We start from the raw sequence: 20,137 nt of genomic DNA on the forward strand, positions 1-20,137 counted from the left end.
AAAGCCCCCAGTGCAGGTGACTATGTGCCAGTCATTGGCTCACCTCAGCAAACTCACAGTTCTGAGAACTCCTGTAGCATTTATTGCCAGCTCCTCTTTCCCCACAGGACAGGACATTGGCTCTGAGGGGATTGTGCTGCTGGAATTAGTTGGGAGCAGTTTGGGGAGATATCAAAGGGATCTCTAGTTGTCTTTTTCTGCAGCATCATTTTGGGAACAAAAAGCCCCTCCCAGAACAAACTAATTTTGCCCTGAGCACAATCTTTCCAGCTGAGGGACCTGACTTGGTGATTTTAAAGCTGGACAAAGAGAACTATCATTGGACCTGGGAGATTAAGGACCAACAAAGGCTCCTATAATACTTTGAAAAACACCTTTCTGGAAGTATTGTCACTAAGAGGTCTCATTTTTGCTTCTCTCTTTTCTTCCTTTCTTTTCTGTTTTTTTTTTGGTTTGTTTTTTTTTTACTGTTCTTGCTAAGACGGTACCTTTAATTTTAATATTGGTTCTCCACTAAAAGACGTGGGAATAAATTTGCCTGTCAGCCTCTAGAGTTTGCTCAAGAAGAATCATCTTTGCAGGATTTTGAGCAGTGGCTGAGTCCAGCAAACCTTGGGAGAGCAACCTGCCCTTCTGGGATCTTTGCTGCACCCCACTATTGTGTCTTCCAGCCCTGCTCTGGTGGGAATAACTCGGGACTGTATTGGCTCAGTCTCCAGCTTCTAAAAAATGAACTGTTCTCCTTTTTCCACTGCTAAAGGAGCAGCATTCCAGTAGCTGTCAGCAGCTGCCTCTGCTTTCTCTTGCCAGGGTTGAGAAGTGGGTGTGGGAGGTGTAGCCCCTGAACCAGCACCAGATCCTTGCCTCCCTCTCCTTTGCATCCCTGCTGTAAACTGAACACAGGGAGAGAGGCTCCAGCATCATCTGAATTACAAAACCATTCTATTGTCAAGCCTTGAAGTGTCACATTCTCTTTCAAAACCCAAGGCTGTGATATTCACTGAAGAACAGCTCGTTTCAAAGTCAGGGAGGGCTATTCTTAGCACTTCAGTCAAAAAAGGAGGGGGAAAAAAATGTCTTTGGAGGGGGGGAAAAAACTACAACAATTTTACCAAAATGAACCTTGTCAGAAATGATCAATTCACCCTCCATTCAGGCTGACCTGGTCCTTGCTGCGTGCCAGAGGACAGAATTTGTTGACATGGCACAATAAATTAAGATTGCCAGATCTCCTTGTAATTAATTGTCTTGCAGCCCAGGTTTGGCAAAGAATAATTCAAAGTGATTAAATCACTGGTAGTTTGGTTTTGGGTTCTTTTTTGTTGTTGGGTTTTTTTTTTTCCCTTTTTGAGGAACGTTTCTCCTCAGTTAGTTGAAGAATAGATGCTGATGAGTAACAGCCACCTCCCAGTCCTTTATTTGTGCTATTTAAATACCTCTTCCTGCTAGACCAGTGCCTCCTCAGCAGTCAAGAGACAAAGACATTATAAGAGTTATGATTCTTAAATTAAATAGAAATTCTAAAGCAATTGTCCTAATACACACTCAACAAACTACTCTTCAATTAAACAAGAAAAAGAATTTACTGGGTTTCTAGAGTGCTAACTGAACATCTGTGTCTTCTAAATTCTGTCTATAAGGAGCTTCTGCTGGTGGATTCTTCATATTCAAGGGCTGAGAGTGCAAAGAGCTTTTTCCAACCTGCTTGAAAAAGCCACGCAAAATTATTTATATCTTTAATTGGATGGGGCCAGGGGATGTTTCTGAGGATGGGATTCATTGGGGGATGATGCTGGAGCAAGTCTGCTGTCCAAGCAGATCCTTGACACCCCTGGGTACATCCTGACCATCTCCAGAGGGACTGTCATTAATGTGCCTCTCTCTTTCCTTCTCTTTAGTATTCATGCAGTGATGATCATGTGAAAATTACTCACACTTCTGACTTGAGAAAACTTTCTTAGCCGAGAAATCCAACCAATATTGGAGGGAATTAGAAATTCAAATGGGGGGAAATTATACACTGTGTGTGTCAATACAGCAAACCTCATAAAGGCTGCAATCAATCACACTGGCATCAAAGGTGCTGGTACTTTTCCCTGTCACCAAGTCCAATGAATAAAGGAAAAGGTTAATCAGGAGAAGAAACCTTGCTTTGCTGCCTGGAGAGAGGCAAAAGCACAGAGCTGGAGTGAGTTCTGGAGCTTCTTTGGTTGTGATCCGTGCTCATGCACAAATCTGGGCTGCAGAGAAGGTTCTGTCTGTGTTTGTGCTGATTCAGTAGAGGAGCTTTCTCTCAATCTTCATTTCTTGTAATGGGCTATTGCAGTGTCCCCTCAAACCCTGCCTGAGTTCCCCAGTGCTTTGACACCTCCCCTGTTCCTGCTGCAGGTTAAATCCCAATTCCTTCTGCCTGGGTGCAGCCTCACATTAGGGAGCTCACTCTGCAAATCACTTCAACTCATTAAATGAATGTAATGATCCGTCCTGGTCTCCCACTGTCCAGCTGCTGATGGAACAGCATGTGGTGCAGAGTGGACTTTCACAATGATATCTTGATACTTTTTTTTATCTTTATTCTGCTGTATGACTGATCCAAACAGCAGCTCTCCCTCAAGGACACCTCCCCTGTTTCACCTGAGCAGTGTCAGACCTCGGGCAGGGACGTGTCAAACCCAGCAGTGACTTGCAGAGGCTGCAAGTGATCCCTGCACGATCCTGTCTCTCTGCTCCTTCTCCTTTTTGTTGTTTTGACTGCCAAACTGTGTGGTTTTGTAGGTCTTGTATCTCAGCTCTCTGCTGTCAACTCCCTGAGATGCAAGAAGCAGGCACGGCCCAGATGCTTGCCTGGAGCAGAAATAGCACAGCTTTCTACTACTATTCCCCATCAGGTCCCCTGAGCCGTGGATTTCTGGCAGACAGCATTCCATGGGGAGCAAAAGAACCTCAGGCCTTTAGTTTGCAGTTGTAAAAAACCCGATTCTGGTTTTGGTGTAATTTAGCAGATTGAAAGGGAGAAAGAATAAATCTCTGAGCGACTCAGGAAGCTTTTACTGGTTCAAAACTGTTCAGATTTTTGGAATATTCAGTAATCCCCTCGCATTTCCAGGGGCTTTCGTGTCCTCTCAGTGTCACAGCTACAGCTTTGAGGGGTATGTGTGCTGATAAGTGCATGTTTGCATGTTGCTGGATGGGTGTTTTCAAAACTACAAGAGGAATGAAGCAGCCAGAAGGATAAGCAGCTCCTGGTGATGATTTAAGACTTTCTGTGTACATATATATATTATTTTCAGACAGGGGTGTAGGAAAGGTGAGCAATAAGAGCCCCAGTGCTTCTGATGCTGAAAATACACCAGTTCAGCACGTGCAAAAAATGAGGTTGTGTCTGTACAGTGAAACAGGAGCCAGGCCTAAAAGAGTTAACTGAGATATCTTGGCCAGTTAAGAAACCCCAATACCTGTTTTGCTAGAAAAACCTTTTAGGAGCACTGGTTAATATCATGTTCTGTTCTGCTCACTGGACCAAAGGCCTTATTATAGAAAGAATAGGAGTAGCACACACACAGAGTAATAAATTAGGTAAACTAGGTGTTTGAATAAGATCTAGAAGGCCCAGAGCCAGGATTTTGCAAGCTTGAAGAATTCAGGTCACCTCATTGAAGAGGTCAAATTGAGGAAGACGTCCATGGCAACCACCAGAGGGATGAAGGCTTGAGGAGAAGACCCCCACAGCAGAAGATTGCACATGTCTGGAAAGACTCTGTCCAGAGACCAGCCTGCTTATTAATATGTCTAATAAATGATGTAACCACGGATCTAAAGTGTATAAAATGGCTCAGTTTTGCACTTGCAAGTCGAGCAAGTTTGTCCAGGGCGAGCTGGCTTGCTCCCAACGTTGGATAAACAAACACCTAGCTGCTTAAAGATAAAAAACCCATCTCTGAGCAGTCCTTTGGGCTGATTTTTCGGATCCAACAGGTGTGGGTGTAGGTGCAGGGAGTGCTCAGAACCATGCCTGGTGTCTCCCCAGCCCGTGGTGACCCTCCCAGGAGCTGAGGATGACTTACCTTCTGTGCCCTCCTCTTGTCAGCTCGCTGGTTCTGGTGGTAAATCCGGCTGAAGTTGGAAACAATGACTGGAACGGGCAGAGCAATGACCAGCACCCCGCTCAGGGAGCAAATGGAGCCAAAGATCTTCCCAGCGATTGTCTTGGGCACCATGTCACCATAACTAGGGGGAAAAAAACAAACAAACAAACAAAAAAAGGGAAGCCCCTCCTTCAGACAAAAAAAAAGCCTTCTCGGGTTTTTTTCGGAGCGCGCAGCGAACGGCGTGTCCACGTTGGACACTAAAAGCTTAGAAATCCGCCATGCAAGGGATAATTTGTGGTGCTGTCACCCTGAAATGACCACTGACAACCACACTTTGACTGGGAACGGGGCTAAACTAAAGAAAAGCACCTTTGTTGCTGGTTCAGGCAGCTGCTGAGTATTTAAATTCCTGTCCTCGCTTGTTCCGTGCCACCTCTCCACGCAGATGAGCTCTGGCAAACCTTAAACTCTGTCATATATTTTCATTCCCCTGTATCCAGGTGCAAATGAAGACTGATTTACACTTCCATTTCAAAGCCCAGCAGTTGCCTGGCCATCTGCACAGTGAGAAATTTGGGGGTTGTTCAGAGTCTGTGCTCAGTGAAAGGTGAATTCTCAGGGACGGGAGACCAGCTGAAAAATGTTCAGAGAAACCTCTGCACTGGGTTTGACCCAACAATCTTCATTTGTAATTTGAGTTACAGAGTAGGGACCTGGACCTGCAGGTCCAGAGGGTGTCACAGAGATGCTCAGCCCCTCAGCTCTGGAGAAAACCTGACAATGGAAATCTGGAGAAGCCCTTATCTGTTGTTTGGAATTTCTGTGGTCTTCTCTGAGATGTTCTAGTGTTTGATGCAGGAAATACTGAAAAGCAAAATGCTTTTTTTACAGCTGAGGCTTTATTTTTACCTTTGATGTCAGCATATGACCAGCAAAGAGCTTTGATGGGGAACAGAGTTGAGCCGAGAATAATTGACATCCAAGAGGAAAACCAAATATTTCAAAGTACCTTTTTTATCAGCTGAACTTCTTGCCCCCATCCAAGAACTTGTTGGTCTGAGGGTCTGAATAAAAGCAGAAGTCATTACATGTTAAATACTTCAGGCTTCATTAGCTAAGGCTTATTTATCCCAAGCACGATCCTTCTCCACCTTCACCCACGTTAAAACCCTCAGAATACCTCGAATCGATAATTGCTCTTCATGTCTATTAACTTTTTAGCTTCTGCTTTATGCAAAGATAGTTTCAAAGCTCTTTGCTAAGTGGCAAGGTCTTCTACCTCATTTAACAGTGGCTTAAAAAAAATAAAATCCTACTTTTCTCCTGCCAGCCCTTAACACAATAAGGCTGCAAATTAATCATATGCCTCAAACATGATCTCAGTGACCCAGAGCACGGAGAGAAAGCCCTTCTGTGCATTTGGAGGAAGTATAATGATAAGTGTCTGGCTCACAGTCTGTCTTGTGGAGTTTTGTTCTTCCATGCAGACTGAGAGTTACCTCATTACTTGGGGCTTCAGAGGAGGTGCTTTCAAACACCACCAAAGATCAAACTCCTGGAGCAAGGGAAGGTTTTGCCTGGGAGATGGAGAACTTCACTTGCAAAACTATTATGAGGGAGACTGGAATGAGGGACTTGGCTCTGGCTGGAGCAAACTGCACAGAAACAAGACCTAAACCTTGTCACTCTGACTCGTGGATGTACCACAGAGTCACCCACGGGGAGGACTCTGCTGGATTCTCCCCCCAGGGCTGGAATGGCACCTCAGGCCCTTGGGAGGGGTTGGCTGACCTAGGCTGGAAATCCCAGACCTGATGTTTGGGAATATCACAATAAAACCCAGCTGGAGCTCGATCCAGATCTCTTTGCACTTCATGAGAGGCCTCCTTTTGACTTTGAACCTCTACAGTTGCAATTGTTCTGCTCCCCTATTGACACACCCACAGCTCCTGCAATATTAATTGCTGGAGTGACTATTTCTGTCCTGATGGTACCATAAGGTACTAATGGCCCCATGGCATATTTATAACAGGTACAGTGCCAAATAAACTCAGCTATTGGATTTCAGTTAGCACTAATTAGGCATTTCAAACCCCAAAAACTTCTTTTCCCCAGACTGGAATGAGAGGACTCAACTTTCCCATTAATTTGTTTAGTAAAAAAGGCAAGTTGTCATCTAAAAAACTTCTACTGAAAAGTGCATTTTAAGTAATTCATCAATAATCTCATTAGAGAAGCAAGAAGATAGAGGAGTTGGGTAATGATTAACATTCAGGGGGTCTAACAGGATGTTTGAGCCTGCAAGAAAACAACAGGAGGCTGCAAATTCAGTAGGCTTTTAATGTGACCTCTAGTAAATCATTTCAACTTTCTGCACCTCGGTTCCCCACTTAAGAAAAAGGGCAATTAATTACTTATTCTTTGCCTGGTTGGTTAAGTAGGTGTTGGTTCTTCAGAGCTGGAGCTGCCCCATATTCTGAATATACCCAGTGGTGACTCCTTAGTGCTGCTGCATCACAAATATTAATAATGCAGAGCAGTTGTAGGGAAATCTGGGATAAATCTGGGATAAACACAGCCTGCACGTGGCTCCAGGCTCATTCCCTGGGACAGGCTGAGGGTCCAGAGCATCAGCTGGAGCTGAGCATCAGCCCAGACGTGGAACATGCCTGGAGAAAAACACACTCTCTGCTTATTTGGCCAGGAATCCAGTTAGATGGCAACAGATCCAGCTGGTTTGCAGCTGCTGAATTCAATGGGAGTGGAAGGTTCCTTGCCCATGGCAGGGGGTGGAATGAGATGATCTTAAAAGTCCCTTTGAACCTGAACCATTTTAGGATTCATTGCTCTGCTCTCTGGCTGTGCCAGGTGAGATGCACCCAGACAGCCCTGGGGGAAGGGGGGGTGTGTAAAAAAAAAAATTTAAAAAAATTACTTTTACTTGTTTTTAAATTAAAAATTTAAAATTAAATTTTAAATTAAGTTAAAAATTAAATTTAATTTAAAAAATTTAAATTAAATTAAATTAATTAAAAAATTGGTCACTCTTCAGACTGCAAAACATTGAATGCAGAATTTCAAACAAGTTTGTTGGGTTTTTTTTCTTTTTAATTTGTAGTGTGACTTCTACATTCTTTGGATATAAAATGGGGGTCATATGTCACTCACCCTAATTAGCAGCTATTAGTCTTGACAACATAATGTGCTGTTGTTTGTCTCTCTGTCAGCAGAGAAGGTGTTACCAAATAGAGGTCACTGCTTCCAAGTCCTGGTTTTAGCCACAGAGGTGTCTGGACGTTGCTCAGGTCCCCAGCTGGGGACAGCAATAAATAAGGTGCTGAACAGCTCATCAAATGACTCACTCCAAAAATAGCCTCTCGCAGCATCTCTGGTGATCCTGTGTCTCTGTGAAATGTTCACAGCCCTAGAAATAGGGAATTGCAGGAAAACAGCTGGAATACCCCGTGCTGCAGGGCCATGGGAAGGTGGAATGGCAGTGACAGCTCTGGGGGGACAGTGGGACAGCTTTACAGAGGATGCTCTTTCCCAGAAGCCTTTTGGTACCACCTCTTCTGCCTGGGGAAGGCAGAGCTGGGAAGGGGCTTCTGGCTCATAAAGGACCATTTGTCTGCTGGTGTCTCCCTGGGTTCCACTGGATGCAGAGGAGGCAACAGTGCCACTGAAAATCGCTGAGCCTGTGCAGAATTCTAGAATGGTTTGGGTTGGAAGGGACCTTAAAAATCATCTCAACCCACCCCCTGCCACGGACAGGGACACCTTCCACTAGCCCAGGTTGCTCAGAGCTTCATCCAACTGGCCCTTGGGCACTTCCAGGGATGGGGCAGCCACAGCTTCTATGGGCAACCTGTGCCAGGGCCTCCCCACCCTCACAGGGAAGAATTCCTCCCCAATATCCCATCTAACCCTGCCCTCTGGGGGCATTCCCCCTTGTCCTGTCCCTCCATCCCTTGTCCCCAGTCCCTCTCCAGCTCTCCTGGAGCCCCTTTAGGCCCTGGAAGGGGCTCTCAGGTCTCCCTGGAGCCTTCCTTTCTCCAGGTGAACATCCCCAATTCCCTCAGCCTGGCTCCATGGGCTTGGTCTTTGGACTCCTTCCAACAGCTCCACATCTTTCTGGTGTTGGGGATCCCACAGAGCTGGAGGCAGCACTGCAGGTGAGGTCTCACCAGAGCAGAGTAGAGGGGACAACACCTTCCTTCTTACCAGCAAACCTGGTTTTGGACATCATTCAACACCCGTCCCTGCTCTGCAGAGCTGCCTCCAGGGAGGGAGGGAGGGAGGTGAGGCTCCCACAGAGCTCAGCACATCCAGGTGCCCCCAGGTGACTTGGTTTGGGTCACAGAGCCACCACAAGGACTCAGGGGACACCCAAGCTGTGCACCCACACCCCAGGATGGTGCTTGTCCTGATTGCCAATTTTAACTGCTCAAGAGTCACCAGGCCTGGTGGTGAAAAACCGTGTGGTTTTCACCTCCCCAGAGCCTCTGAAAGCTGAAATATCTGATGGAGCTGGAAACAGAAACAATGCTCCTTCCCCTGATTTAGTATTTCTGCCTCATCCTGGCATTAACAGCTCTGGGAGAGCTGCTTTATCTCCCTAACCTTTTGCCCAGCACGGAAGAGTCAAAAGAAGATTTCACTCCAGCCTGTAAGTGTCTGCTTTTAGGACAATAAGGACAGAATAATAACATTATGTACTTTACAATAGACCATGATTTTGAAAGCCTTTTGCATGAAAGGGCTGGAATAAAGCATGGAATTAGCATGTAGCTTTCCAGGTGCAAGAGATCCTTTTTTATACTGTAAGTAAATCACGAGGCAATGTTGGGATTTGCACAAAGGAGAGGGAAAAATGGCTAAAATTCATCAAGAACGTTTCAGTTGCACTGGCAGACTGTGTGTGTTGTATCTGACAGCTCAGAGGAGCTCCTGTCCCTCCATTTCATAGGTGCAAGTCCAATGTAATCTTGTTAATGCTGCTTTGAACCCCCAGTGAAATAATGATCGTGTCACTTGTAATGATCCAAAGGAAACCAACCCAAGCATTACTCATTCCTTTTGCACATGACAAATGAGCAGGGAATTAACAGCTCTGCTACGAGGGCTGGGGGTAGTTAGGTCTTTTGTTTAGGGTTTAATTCATCACTTCTCTGCCACATTACCTGTTTCATCTGCCTGGAATTAGCCCTCAAAACCCACAGCCCTCTGGAGCACAGGGAATTGCTGTTTGCCTGCTGTTGTGACCATGGAATCATTGAGTAGTTTGAGTTGGAAGGGACCTTTTAAAGGCCATCTGGTCCAAACTCCTGTGAAGAACAGGGACATTTTCAACTAGATCAGGTTGCTCAGAGCTCTGTCCAACCTAACCTTGAACATTTCTAGGGAAGTCTGGTTGGGTTTTGTAGAATCCCAGAATGGTTTGGACTGGAAGGGACCTTAAAGCTCAGCTCATTCCAACCCCCTGCCATGGGCAGGGACACCTTCCACTAGCCCAGGTTGCCCCAAGCCCTGTCCAACCTGGCCTTGGACACTTCCAGGGATGGGGCAGCCACAGCTTCTCTGGGCAACCTGTGCCAGGGCCTGCCCACCCTCACAGGGAAGGATTTCTCCCTAATATCTAATCCAAATCCCCTAATCCTGTCACCTCTTCATTCCTCCAAGCATGCAAAGATGCTGTTGCCTTTTTCAGCAGAGCCATGGAAACATTCAGCTGAGTTGTAATAAATCCCTGGGCACTGGGCAGGTGGGAGAAGGGCTCTGGAGATGCTGGGCCAGTGATACCACCTGAGGGATTGAAGGTGGCACAGCAGCACTCCTGGAGCCTGAAACCAAACCCTGTCATGGCCTCAGGAAAGACAAATCCACTCTTTATCTGATTTTTTTTTCCCATTTCCATAAGAGATCAAAATATTTCCAGACCTGTCCTGGACAAATGTTGTGAGGATTAATTAGTGAAGGCTGGCTTGAATTTTTTAAACTCTAGAAGTGTCTTGGAAGTGTTTTGCAGCCTGGACTCTGTAACCCACGAGGATGGGGTGGGATGTTAATGTCAGCTTTTCAAACCAGCCCATCCTGGAAGGAGCAGGACGTGCTGCTGGAAGCCTGAGGGGGCTCGTGGTGCCTCCTCAAAGAGTTGAGCTGTAAACAGAGCCCTGATGGCTTTGAAGCAGGAGAATCTATAAACAGGCTGTCAAACAACAGGCTGGAACAGCAAATCAGCTGTGGCTGGGGAAGCACAGAGCCTATTTCATGCTAGGATTCTTTTACATTAAATATACTTATTTTCTACCTTGTTTTGAGCTGGGCAGCTCCCCAGCTGGGGATTCAACTTCGGCCACATCTGGCTTGGTTTTACGCCACTGTTTTCTTTTTTTTCCTGGCATATTTTATTTGGGAATGTTTTCTTGGATGCTCTAGATATTCAGCTGAAATTCCACCCATCAGCCAAGCTGTGAGGGATGAGGGCTGGAGATGGAGATCAGCTTTAGCAGCAGCAGCTTATCTTCAGGACGTGGATTCATTTTGATTTTATGTAAAGCTCTGGTCAGCTGTTACTTAGTAGGGATTTTCCAGGTAAAGTTGCCTTTTTGATTTTGTCCTGGTTTATAAATTCATATTTCTTACTGAGTATTGTGTAACAAAAGGACTGAGAGATGTATCTAAAATTGTCCTCCTCTGAGGAGATGCAAGTTCTGTTGCTTCTCTAATTAGGAAGAGAGGCAGATTATTCCCTGGTGGCTTTCCCAGGGTGCCTCTGAACTGGATAACTTGTACCAACCCTCACCAAATCCAGGGATAAGATGGACTTGGGGTCAGCTGTAGCTTGAACAGAAAAGGTGACCCAGTTGAAGGTCTCTGAGAGCAACTGGTGGCATAAATATTCCTTACAACAACAGCAGGTGCTGCCCAAAGAAATGGGAATGTTTATGTAGACTTGGGAATAAACTGAGTAGGTTATTTAATACACAGAGGGTGGAGAATACTTAATATATGAACACCCTGGTTCCATTTATTCTTCCTGGCTTGGATAAACTTCTCAGCCTGTAGGCAGTTAAAACAGATGGTCTGAATTTGGGTAACATTCAGACCTTGAGTTGGAGCTAAAAATGGAATTTCATTGGCAAGGAAAGTAGGTCAGAAAGCTAAAGCCCCTAGTCCTAAAATGATGAAAGGCTTCTAATCAAGCCTTCCCTATTACCATTCATTAAACAGAGCAGGGGAAGAAGTATTATTAGAGACCTTGGCAAAAGGGATTACGGTGGGATCATGAGCATCCTCCTTCCTGCAAGGAGACCTGGCCACTTGCAAACCTCTTTGGGTGTGAGCTGGTCCATTCCCAGAGTCCTGCAGGCTGGACTGGAGCCACAGCAGGATGGGGCTGGTTTTCTTGGTGGCAACACAAGCAACTTCATCTTCTGCTTCAGTCCCAGGAGTGCTGAGAGGAGCCTCTCTGCACATCCTCTATTAATACCTCTCCCACTAATCATCCCTTCCACGCTGCCGCTGTCAAAGCCCTGACTCAGGGTCTGTCATTCCGTGGGCTCTGCAAAGTGTGACTTGCAGCAGCTCTGGGCCTTTCAGGCACTGGTTTCTTTTGCTCTCCATCATTTTCAAATGTGTGCCAGCTGCTAAAGGCTCTCTCTTCCTTGGAGCTGACAGGAATTATTCAAAGCAAATGGGGAACCTGTACCAGCTCACACAGTGGTCCCAGTTCACTCCTCCTTCCAGCTCTTGATTAACACCACCAACCTAATTCCTGCTCGTGCTCATTCAAAGATGCTTTTGAACTGGTACCAAGGTGACTGTTTACTCCTTGCATTTGGCAAAGCCAAGCTGATGCACTGTCATTATTCCTCCCCCTTTCCCCTCAGACAACTGCTGGAAATTACACTCCTCTGGATGGAGAATTGCTGGCATTTCAGCCCTGCCAGCAAACGCATTTTCAGAGATAATGTCAGAGATGTCCTGTTTGCTCTCCCTTAATGGTAGATGTTGACCATCTGCCTTGCTCCTCAGCCATCACTGTCACTGTGGCAGGTAACAAAAGCAGGAACTCAAATCTGGATCATCCCATTGGTTTGAATAACTCAGCAATGGTGTGCAGGGAAATTTGCTGCTTAACAGAACCAGAAATAGCACTTTACTATGTCATACACATCTCACTAAAGGAGAAGAGATGATGTCTTCTTTTTTATGATAGCTCAGCTATTTCCATGACTACTTGTTAAAGCATTGACTATTTTTTAATGAAAAAAAAAAGGAATATTTAAACTGTTGATTTAACAGTTTTCAGAGAAAAAGTGAAATTTAGTTCAATGTAGAATCAACATAAGAGAAGCTGAATTTCACTTTGGAGAAAATACCTCCAGTCTTAACTTCCACACCTTGTATTCCTGATGTTTATTCATTCAGCTTTTCAGAAGAAGCTCTGCTCCTTTTAGTTCTTGCAAAGCTGAGATATCTAGCAAAAAGTAATCTCAGGGGTTTTTTGCTTCATGTCATCTGAGTTTTTGATCCTCAGATCTCAGTTTTGACTGTGACAGATGGATCAGAAAAAGCTTTTTAAGATTTTTTTTGTTTGTTTTGGTCCCCCTGCTGAACTGAACAGCAGTTTTGGTTAGTCAGGGTTTTTTTTTTTTCCAATTGACAGTTACTCATGATTTTAACTTTGTTCAGAAGACTTAATGTTTTTGGTGTTTGGGCTGTGATTTTTCTGACCAGATGATGACTGTGAAGAGGAAACATTTCAGTGGACTCCAGTACAAGTGTGGGGGTGGACATTTTATTCCATTCTGAAGTTCTCTGCACAGGAGAATTCGAGTGAAGAGCAGCTGCTACTTGTTGATGCAGCTCAGCCCCTCCAGCAATTCTGATCACATGCTGGAAGTTTGTGTGTGTGTGTTGCAGGACAATGCAGAACAAAAAAAAAGGAGGCAGAACCCATTTCCCACACTTAGAATTCCAGATTTTATTGTGTTGGAAGAGACCTTAAAGCTCATCTCATCCCACCCCAGGGACACCTTCCACTAGCCCAGGTTGCTCCAAGCCCCGTCCAGGTTGTCCTTGGACATCTCTAGACACTCAAATTTTGCAAATTGTGAAGGTTCTTGGTTCCCTGAATGAGGAAAGTTGGTCTTTTTTCCCTTATTCTAAACTGCTGATTGCCAGAGTTCTGCTGATGGCAGCGTGGGGATCTGGGGGTCTCCGAGGGAATTTATTGTCAGCACAATTAAAAAATGCATAAATGTTCCCAACAAGTTCCTGCTCAGTCCTTCAACTCACCGTTATCCCTTGAGAAAAATCTCACTGCTTTACCATAATAGAAGGGATTTATTGTCATACATGAGCAAAAAAGAAGAATCTATTTGATTCTCTCTCTCTTTGCTGACAAAGCCCACCCTGGCTCTGTCTTTCTATATAATTTTTTTTCCCCCTTTAAAGGTGAAAGTAGGATATTATTTTCAAGGACTCCTGCTTCCTTGGTAATGAAAGCTTTTCACCCTGAACCTGACAGCAAGTTATTCTAGGTCAATATTTAATTTAATTTAAATTCTGATGTGGGTACTAAGACTCAAATCCATTTACAAGAATTAGCCCTCGTGGTGGCACAGGGCAGTCACACCCCAGGGCTCCTCTTTGGCCCTTTAAAGCAGAGCTGTGGCACAAGCTGTGATGAGGCTCCATGGGCTGATCTTGGTGGTTATTTTAATGTGTTTTATTTCATTTAAGTGAGGGCAGGTCTGTGGTGTGAGCTCTGATGCTCAGGGGTGTCTTCCCTAGCAGCTCATGGTGATAACACGCCTGAAGAAGTCACTGTACACACAGTTATAATTAATTTATGATTTAGCTTTGTTATCATTTTACCAGGATGTCAGTCATCCTAATTTGTCTGCAAGTGAGCAGAGATGTATTTTATCCAACACAGAGCACCCACCAAGTGAAATAAGGCCAGGGAAAGTGAAAATTAGGGGATTCTGCCCCTCTGAGGTGAGACACCCCCCCTGCAGAGCTGCCTCCAGCTCTGGATCCCAGCACAGGAAGGATGTGGAGCTGTTGGAGCCAGTCCAGAGGAGGCACCAGGAAGATCAGAGGGCTGGAGCAGCTCTGCTGGGAGGAAAGGCTGGAGAATTGGGATTGTTCAGCCTGGAGAGAAACTTTGGGGTGACTTAACTGTGGCCTTTCAGTACCTGAAGGAGCTCCAAGAAAGATGGAGAGAGAGTGTTTGCAAGAACCTGGAGGGACAGCACAAGGGGGAATGGCTTCAAACTGATAGAGGGTAAATTTAGATTAGATATTGGGAAGAAATTCTCCCCTGTGAGGGTGGGGAGCCCTGGCACAGGTTGCCCAGAGAAGCTGTGGCTGCCCCATCCCTGGAAGTGTCCAAGGCCAGGTTGGACAGGGCTTGGAGCAACCTGGGCTGGTGGAAGGTGTCCCTGCCCATGGCAGGGGGTGGGACTGGGTGAGCTTTAAGGTCCCTTCTGACCCAAACCATTCTGGGACTCCATGAAACAGCAGCTTTGCAGCTCAGTGAGTTCTTCATCTTGAATTTCTCATTGTGACCCAAAGTAATACTTTTAACCTTCATGTTTTCTACAGCCATTAAATGTGAGGAATACTCAGGGAATGTTAGGAAGGAGTTCTGAGTATTATTGTCCATTTGAGTCTCATCTGATACAGGCATCTGGCATGGGAGCCACTGAGTGCTGCCCTCCTCAGTAATACCCACTTTTTAAAAAGTGTTTGTTTTAATGGAAAATAAAATGTCCCAGATTAAGGCATTATTTATTTCTGGCTGCATACACTAAAGGCCTTTTAAATTACTTTGTTCATGATTAATTCAAGAAGAATCCTCATATTACTCAGAGTGAAAACCTTACACGATTATCTGCTCATAGGATCCATTTTTTTTTTTTGAGCATCTTCAAGTTGTCTGTAAAAGGAACCTTTTTGGAAAACACACGGGCTGGAGAGGGCAGTCAGTGCATTGAGCAATTAGATTTCTCACCTAATAGCAGGGTTGAAGGCTCCCTGCCCTGTCTTAAATCCTTAGCTGTGGTGTCAGCTTAAAGGAAATGCTGGGTTTTCTCTTTCATTTTATCCTCATCTTTTTCTTTTCTGTCTTTTTAAGCAGCTTGAGTGTCCATGCTGAGCCGTGTCACATTCCAAATGATCCCCACACTGTGCATTTTAATGAGCTGCTAACACTGATTATACAAAAAGCAATCTCAGAAATATTTACTGAGTCAAAAAGCAAAAAAAAAAAAAAAAAAAAAAAAAAGCCTATGGGGAACTAATTAGCTTTTTAAGAATTGGCTTTTTGAAAGCCTCGGATTCTGGAAAAGTGGAACTTGGAAGGAGTTTCAAAGAAGTTGGAGAAGTGAGGAGAAGGAAAGGGAGTAAGTTGAGATGGAGTATTACACATCCCAGGCATCTCTGTGCTGGTCAGAAATGCACTGGAAGTTGAATATATAATATCTATACCTACAATAAATGCCATTATTATGCAGAGGAATGTCATGCTGTTCCTGGATCCTGTGGAAAGTCTCTGTAGCCTTTCTAATGGGTTGATCAGAGAGGGACAAAATCATTGTCCCTCTGTCCCTGGCCAGTTCCCTCCACCATAATTTTTTAAATCATGATGTTGGAAACTCACTTCATTCAAGGCAATGGGCAGTCTCAAGCAAATTCCTGATCTGATTAAAGCTTCCCTTTCCTGCCATTTCAGGGCTTGATATTCCTTAAATACACATTTCTGTCTCTTCCACGGGAAAGTGATGTAATAACCTGACATTTGACATCAAATAGTGCCAGGAAAGGAATGGAGAATTGACTTGGATCAGGCATAGATTGCAAATAAAAGATATATTCCAGTGATACAGGAATTGCATGAGCATCCAAGTGCTCATTTTGCACAGGGTACTTATGAGCTTTACAGAAACTACTTGAGTGCAGACTCCTCAAGCCCTGGAAATGTAAGGACCAAATCCTTCTAATAATGGGTTGAAAGGCAGTTTGGAAATTCAAATGTGGTGCTTGAGGGCTGGCTTTGTGTGCAGAGGATATGAGTGAGATGAGGAAGATCTGGAAGGAGTTTGCTTCACTGCCCTTCAGCACAGTCACAAATAACACTGCAAGTGCTGGGGGGTGGGAAGACAGCACAGGATTCTGGCTCTGTCTTTTAGAGGATTTGTGTGCAGGGTGTGCCAGCCTTCACTTTGAGCAGAGCAGGACCAGGGGGCTTTGGGAAGGTCAGGGTGTGTCTCCATGATATCCATGATCCATGTAGCCATGATTTCACAGGCACTGCCACAGAATCCCAGACTGGCTTGGGTCGGAAGGGACCTGAAAGATTATCCAGTGCCACCCCTGCCATGGGCAGGGACACCTTCCACAGGTTGCTCCAAGCCCTGTCCAACCTGGCCTTGGACACTTCCAGGGATCCAGGAGCAGCCACAGCTTCTCTGGACAACCTGTGCCAGGGCCTCCCCCACCCTCACAGGGAGGAATTTCTTCCCAATATCCCACCTGACCCTGCTCTCTGTGTGGATGTGTCTTTTGAAGGTTCCAAAGCAGCTCAGGGATCCTCACCTGTGAGGGTGGGGAGGCCCTGGCACAGGTTGCCCAGAGAAGCTGTGGTTGCCCCTGGATCCCTGGAAGTGTCCAAGACCAGGTTGGACAGGGCTTGGAGCCACCTGGGCTGGTGGAAGGTGTCCCTGCCCATGGCAGGGGGTGGAATGAGATGGGCTTTAAGATCCTTTCTGACCCAAACCATTCTGGGATTCTCTGTGTGATTACAGTGTGAAGCCCTTCCCCCTTGTCCTGTCACTACATGCTCTTGTAAAAAGTCCCTCTCCATCCTCCTTGTCTCCCTCCTGGAACAGGGTGCTGGATTCCCTCCTTCCAGCCTGGCCCTGCCCAGCTCCTCGTGGCTTTGCTCTCCCCTCGTGTGTGAGCAGAATTAGAGCTGATGTAGGGTTCCATTTCCGAAGTTAACTGAGCTCCTCAGAGGGCTCACTGAAGCACTGGTGCAGGCCTAATGCTATTTGCATCTTTACACACCTAAATAACTTTGCAAAGCCGGCCACAGACACTGCACAGGGCTCCTAAATCCACTCAGGTTTCAGCTCACATCAAACCCAGCCAGGAGACACAGGTTCCTGCTGCAGCAAGAGGCACAGGCTGAGCTTTACACACCATGAAAAACTGGGAGGTGGCACCCAGAAGGTGTTAAACTCTTCCAACCAGCCCAGGCTGCTCCCTCTGCAATGCAGAAGACACTGTTGGCGTGGGCTTGCTTTGTTCTGCCCTGAGTTAGACACTTAATGCTTCCTTCTCTGTGCCCCCCCCTCCTTTCTAATGGTCTGTTTAAATAAATATTAATGCCTTGGCTTTGAGCAGGTGCAAACCTGGGCTCCAGAAAGGCTGTGTTATGGTTGCAGAACCATTATCCCATCCCTATCAATCTCATTCCCATTTGCTCCTGGGATGGAAGGAGCACCTGTGGCTACTCAGCTACAGACTTTATGACAAGCTGGATGACTTGAGCACTCCTTGCTCAGAGCTGTGCTCCTCCTGCTTTCTTTTCCATGAATAAAATTTGAGGTTTTGGAAGCTTTGAAATAAATTCCACCCCCCCTTCATTTCATGTATAGCAGAATATAAAGATAAATAATAACCCCCCAAGAAATACAGGTGCCTCTCTGCAAACCTGCTTAGTGCAGGGCAGCAAAGGTGGTCACAGAAGACAGTGAAAACAAATAGTTTTTTCGTGTGCTCTCTACTCTTTCATCTTCTTTTATCTTGTTTTAATAGTGCTTCAGTAATAAAAGGTGAGCTTTAAACAGCACACTGCCACACAAAATTTATTCTGATAATTGTATGGTAAGCAAATCAGAGAATCTTTATTTCTTACACATGGGGGTTTTTTTGCTTTTTTTTTTTCCAAGTGGAATCTCAGTGCTCTGAACCTGCTCTGACTGATCCCTTGATCCCAAAATCTCTGACCCCTTTCCCCCTTCCCTGCCCCTCGAGGGTTGGCCCTCTTTACTTGGAGTGCCTGGACTTCAGGCTCTAGGCCCCACTTTTATCTGTGTTTTAGAATATCTTCTCCATTTGCTCTTCTAAGCCTGTGTTAATATTAATAACACCCAGATAATTTTTCTGAGTAAGAAATCAAATTCACCTACACGCTGCCAGCTCGACGCCTCCAGGGAAGTGCTCTGAGTCTAGAGCTGGTTGAATATTCTATTTCAGACTTCTCTTTCTTCCAAGATGGACTAAAGGAGCACACTCACAAATTCCCAGCTTCTCTGGGAATGTTTTGGGCTTTTTATTAGGAAACAAAATAATCCAAACCACCAACTTTTAAAGTAACAAAAGCCAATTGAAAATATGGGCTGCTTTTGTGCACGGTTCAATTTCCTTTGGCTGCATTTGATTAAAGCCACTGCAGATTTAACAGGATTTTTTTTTTCCCCAAATAGAAAGAAAAACAAGAAGAAAAATAGCCCTGCATGAAAGTCCCTGTTATTTTCTTCTCTGGTGGAGTATTTTATCATTCTCAGCAAAAATTAACTGGAGTTGTCGAAGTTTGCCAGTGATTGATAGTGTCACCTTAAATGTTACTAGTCAGAACTTGTTTTCTCCTTTTTTTCCACTCCTCCAGAACTCAGGTAGGCACTTTGCCAAAGTGTAAAATTCCCTTTTGGTGCAAGTTGGAAAGTCAGCAGCAGCGACCCTGCTCTCGCTGCAAACGTCAGCTCAGGGAACAGGGACAGGTCCCAGCCCAGGACAGGAGTCCCTGATGGGGGAATGGGGCTGGGATGAGGGCTGGGATGAGGTGCAGAGCAGGGAACACACTCTCCTCTCCTCAGCTGCCTCTGAAGGTGCTGAAGGATGTTGGTCAGCCCAGAAACACAGGCAGGGTGTTCCTGGAGCTGCAGGAGAGCTCAGGTCAGTGGTGAAAACAGAATCCCAGAGTGGTTTGGGTTGGAAGGGACCTTAAAACTTATCCAGTTCCACCCCCTGTCATGGGCAGGAACACCTTCCACTAGCCCAGGTTGCTCCAAGCCCTGTCCAACCTGGCCTTGGACACTTCCAGGGATCCAGGGGCAGCCACAGCTTCTCTGGGCAACCTGTGCCAGGGCCTCCCCACTCTCACAGACAAGAATTCCTTCCCAGTATCCCATCTAACCCTGCCATCTGGCAGTGGGAAACCATTCTCTTGTCCTGTCCCTCCATCCCTTGTCCCCAGTCCCTCTCCAGCTCTCCTGGAGCCCCTTTAGGCTCTGGAAGGGGCTCTCAGGTCTCCCTGGAGCCTTCTCTTCTCCAGGGGAACCCCCCCAGCTCTCCCAGCCTGGCTCCAGAGCAGAGGGACTCGAGCCCTTGGAGCATTTTCACAGCCTCCTCTGGACTCTCTCCAGCAGCTCCACATCCTTGTGATGTTGAACCCCAGAGCTGGAGGCAGCTCTGCAGGGGGGGTCTCGTGAGAGTGGAGCAGAGAACCTGGAATGGTGTCATCCCACATATCATTTAGGGAAGCTTTGGGCTGAGTGACCCTGAGCTGCAAAACCCCCCGAGCTGGGGCTGCTCCCAGGGAGGGAACCTTGTGGGAATCTGCCCATCCCACCCAACTGGGACTGGGCAGAACCTCCTGAAACATCCCCTCATTTGTCCATCCATCAGTGCAGAAGCCTCCTGCCCCCCCTGTGTGCCAGGCAGGCTGTGACAGCCACACACAGAGCGTGGGCACATCTGGGTGCTCTACCCAAGGTCTGACTTGGCTGATCTGGCTCAGCTCTGAGCTCCAGAATCGTGTTTCAATCTATTTACTGTGAGATTATGTAAATGTGCACAGCATTCCCTTCCTCTGGCAACGCTCAGAAAGTTGCTTTTGAACTTTTGGCCTCCCAAAGACGTTTCTCCCAGAAGAGAAAGCAGAGAGCTTGTGATGAAAATTAACTCGCTAATAAAAATAATTAGTGCACAAAGGGACAATCACCAAAATCAAACCCTGCTTTGTTTCCCTAAGT

General features: G+C 45.9%; 1 protein-coding gene across 6 annotated transcripts in view; it reads right to left on the reverse strand.

Annotated features, from left to right (window-relative positions):
- The window catches only part of KCND3 (potassium voltage-gated channel subfamily D member 3), a 133,208-nt gene that overhangs the window by 27,430 nt on the left and 85,641 nt on the right, over window positions 1-20,137 (reverse strand). For all 6 annotated transcript variants that reach the window (XM_051808565.1, XM_051808567.1, XM_051808562.1 and 3 more), the window contains exon 3: window positions 4,065-4,227. In XM_051808565.1, the coding sequence (XP_051664525.1) occupies window positions 4,065-4,227 (163 nt within the window). The remainder of the gene's footprint in view (window positions 1-4,064; window positions 4,228-20,137) is intronic.

Source organism: Manacus candei, unplaced genomic scaffold (genome assembly GCF_025592945.1).
Source record: "Manacus candei isolate 608988 ecotype Guabito, Panama unplaced genomic scaffold, ASM2559294v1 h1tg000073l, whole genome shotgun sequence".
In the NCBI taxonomy this organism is placed as follows: Eukaryota; Metazoa; Chordata; class Aves; order Passeriformes; family Pipridae; genus Manacus; species Manacus candei.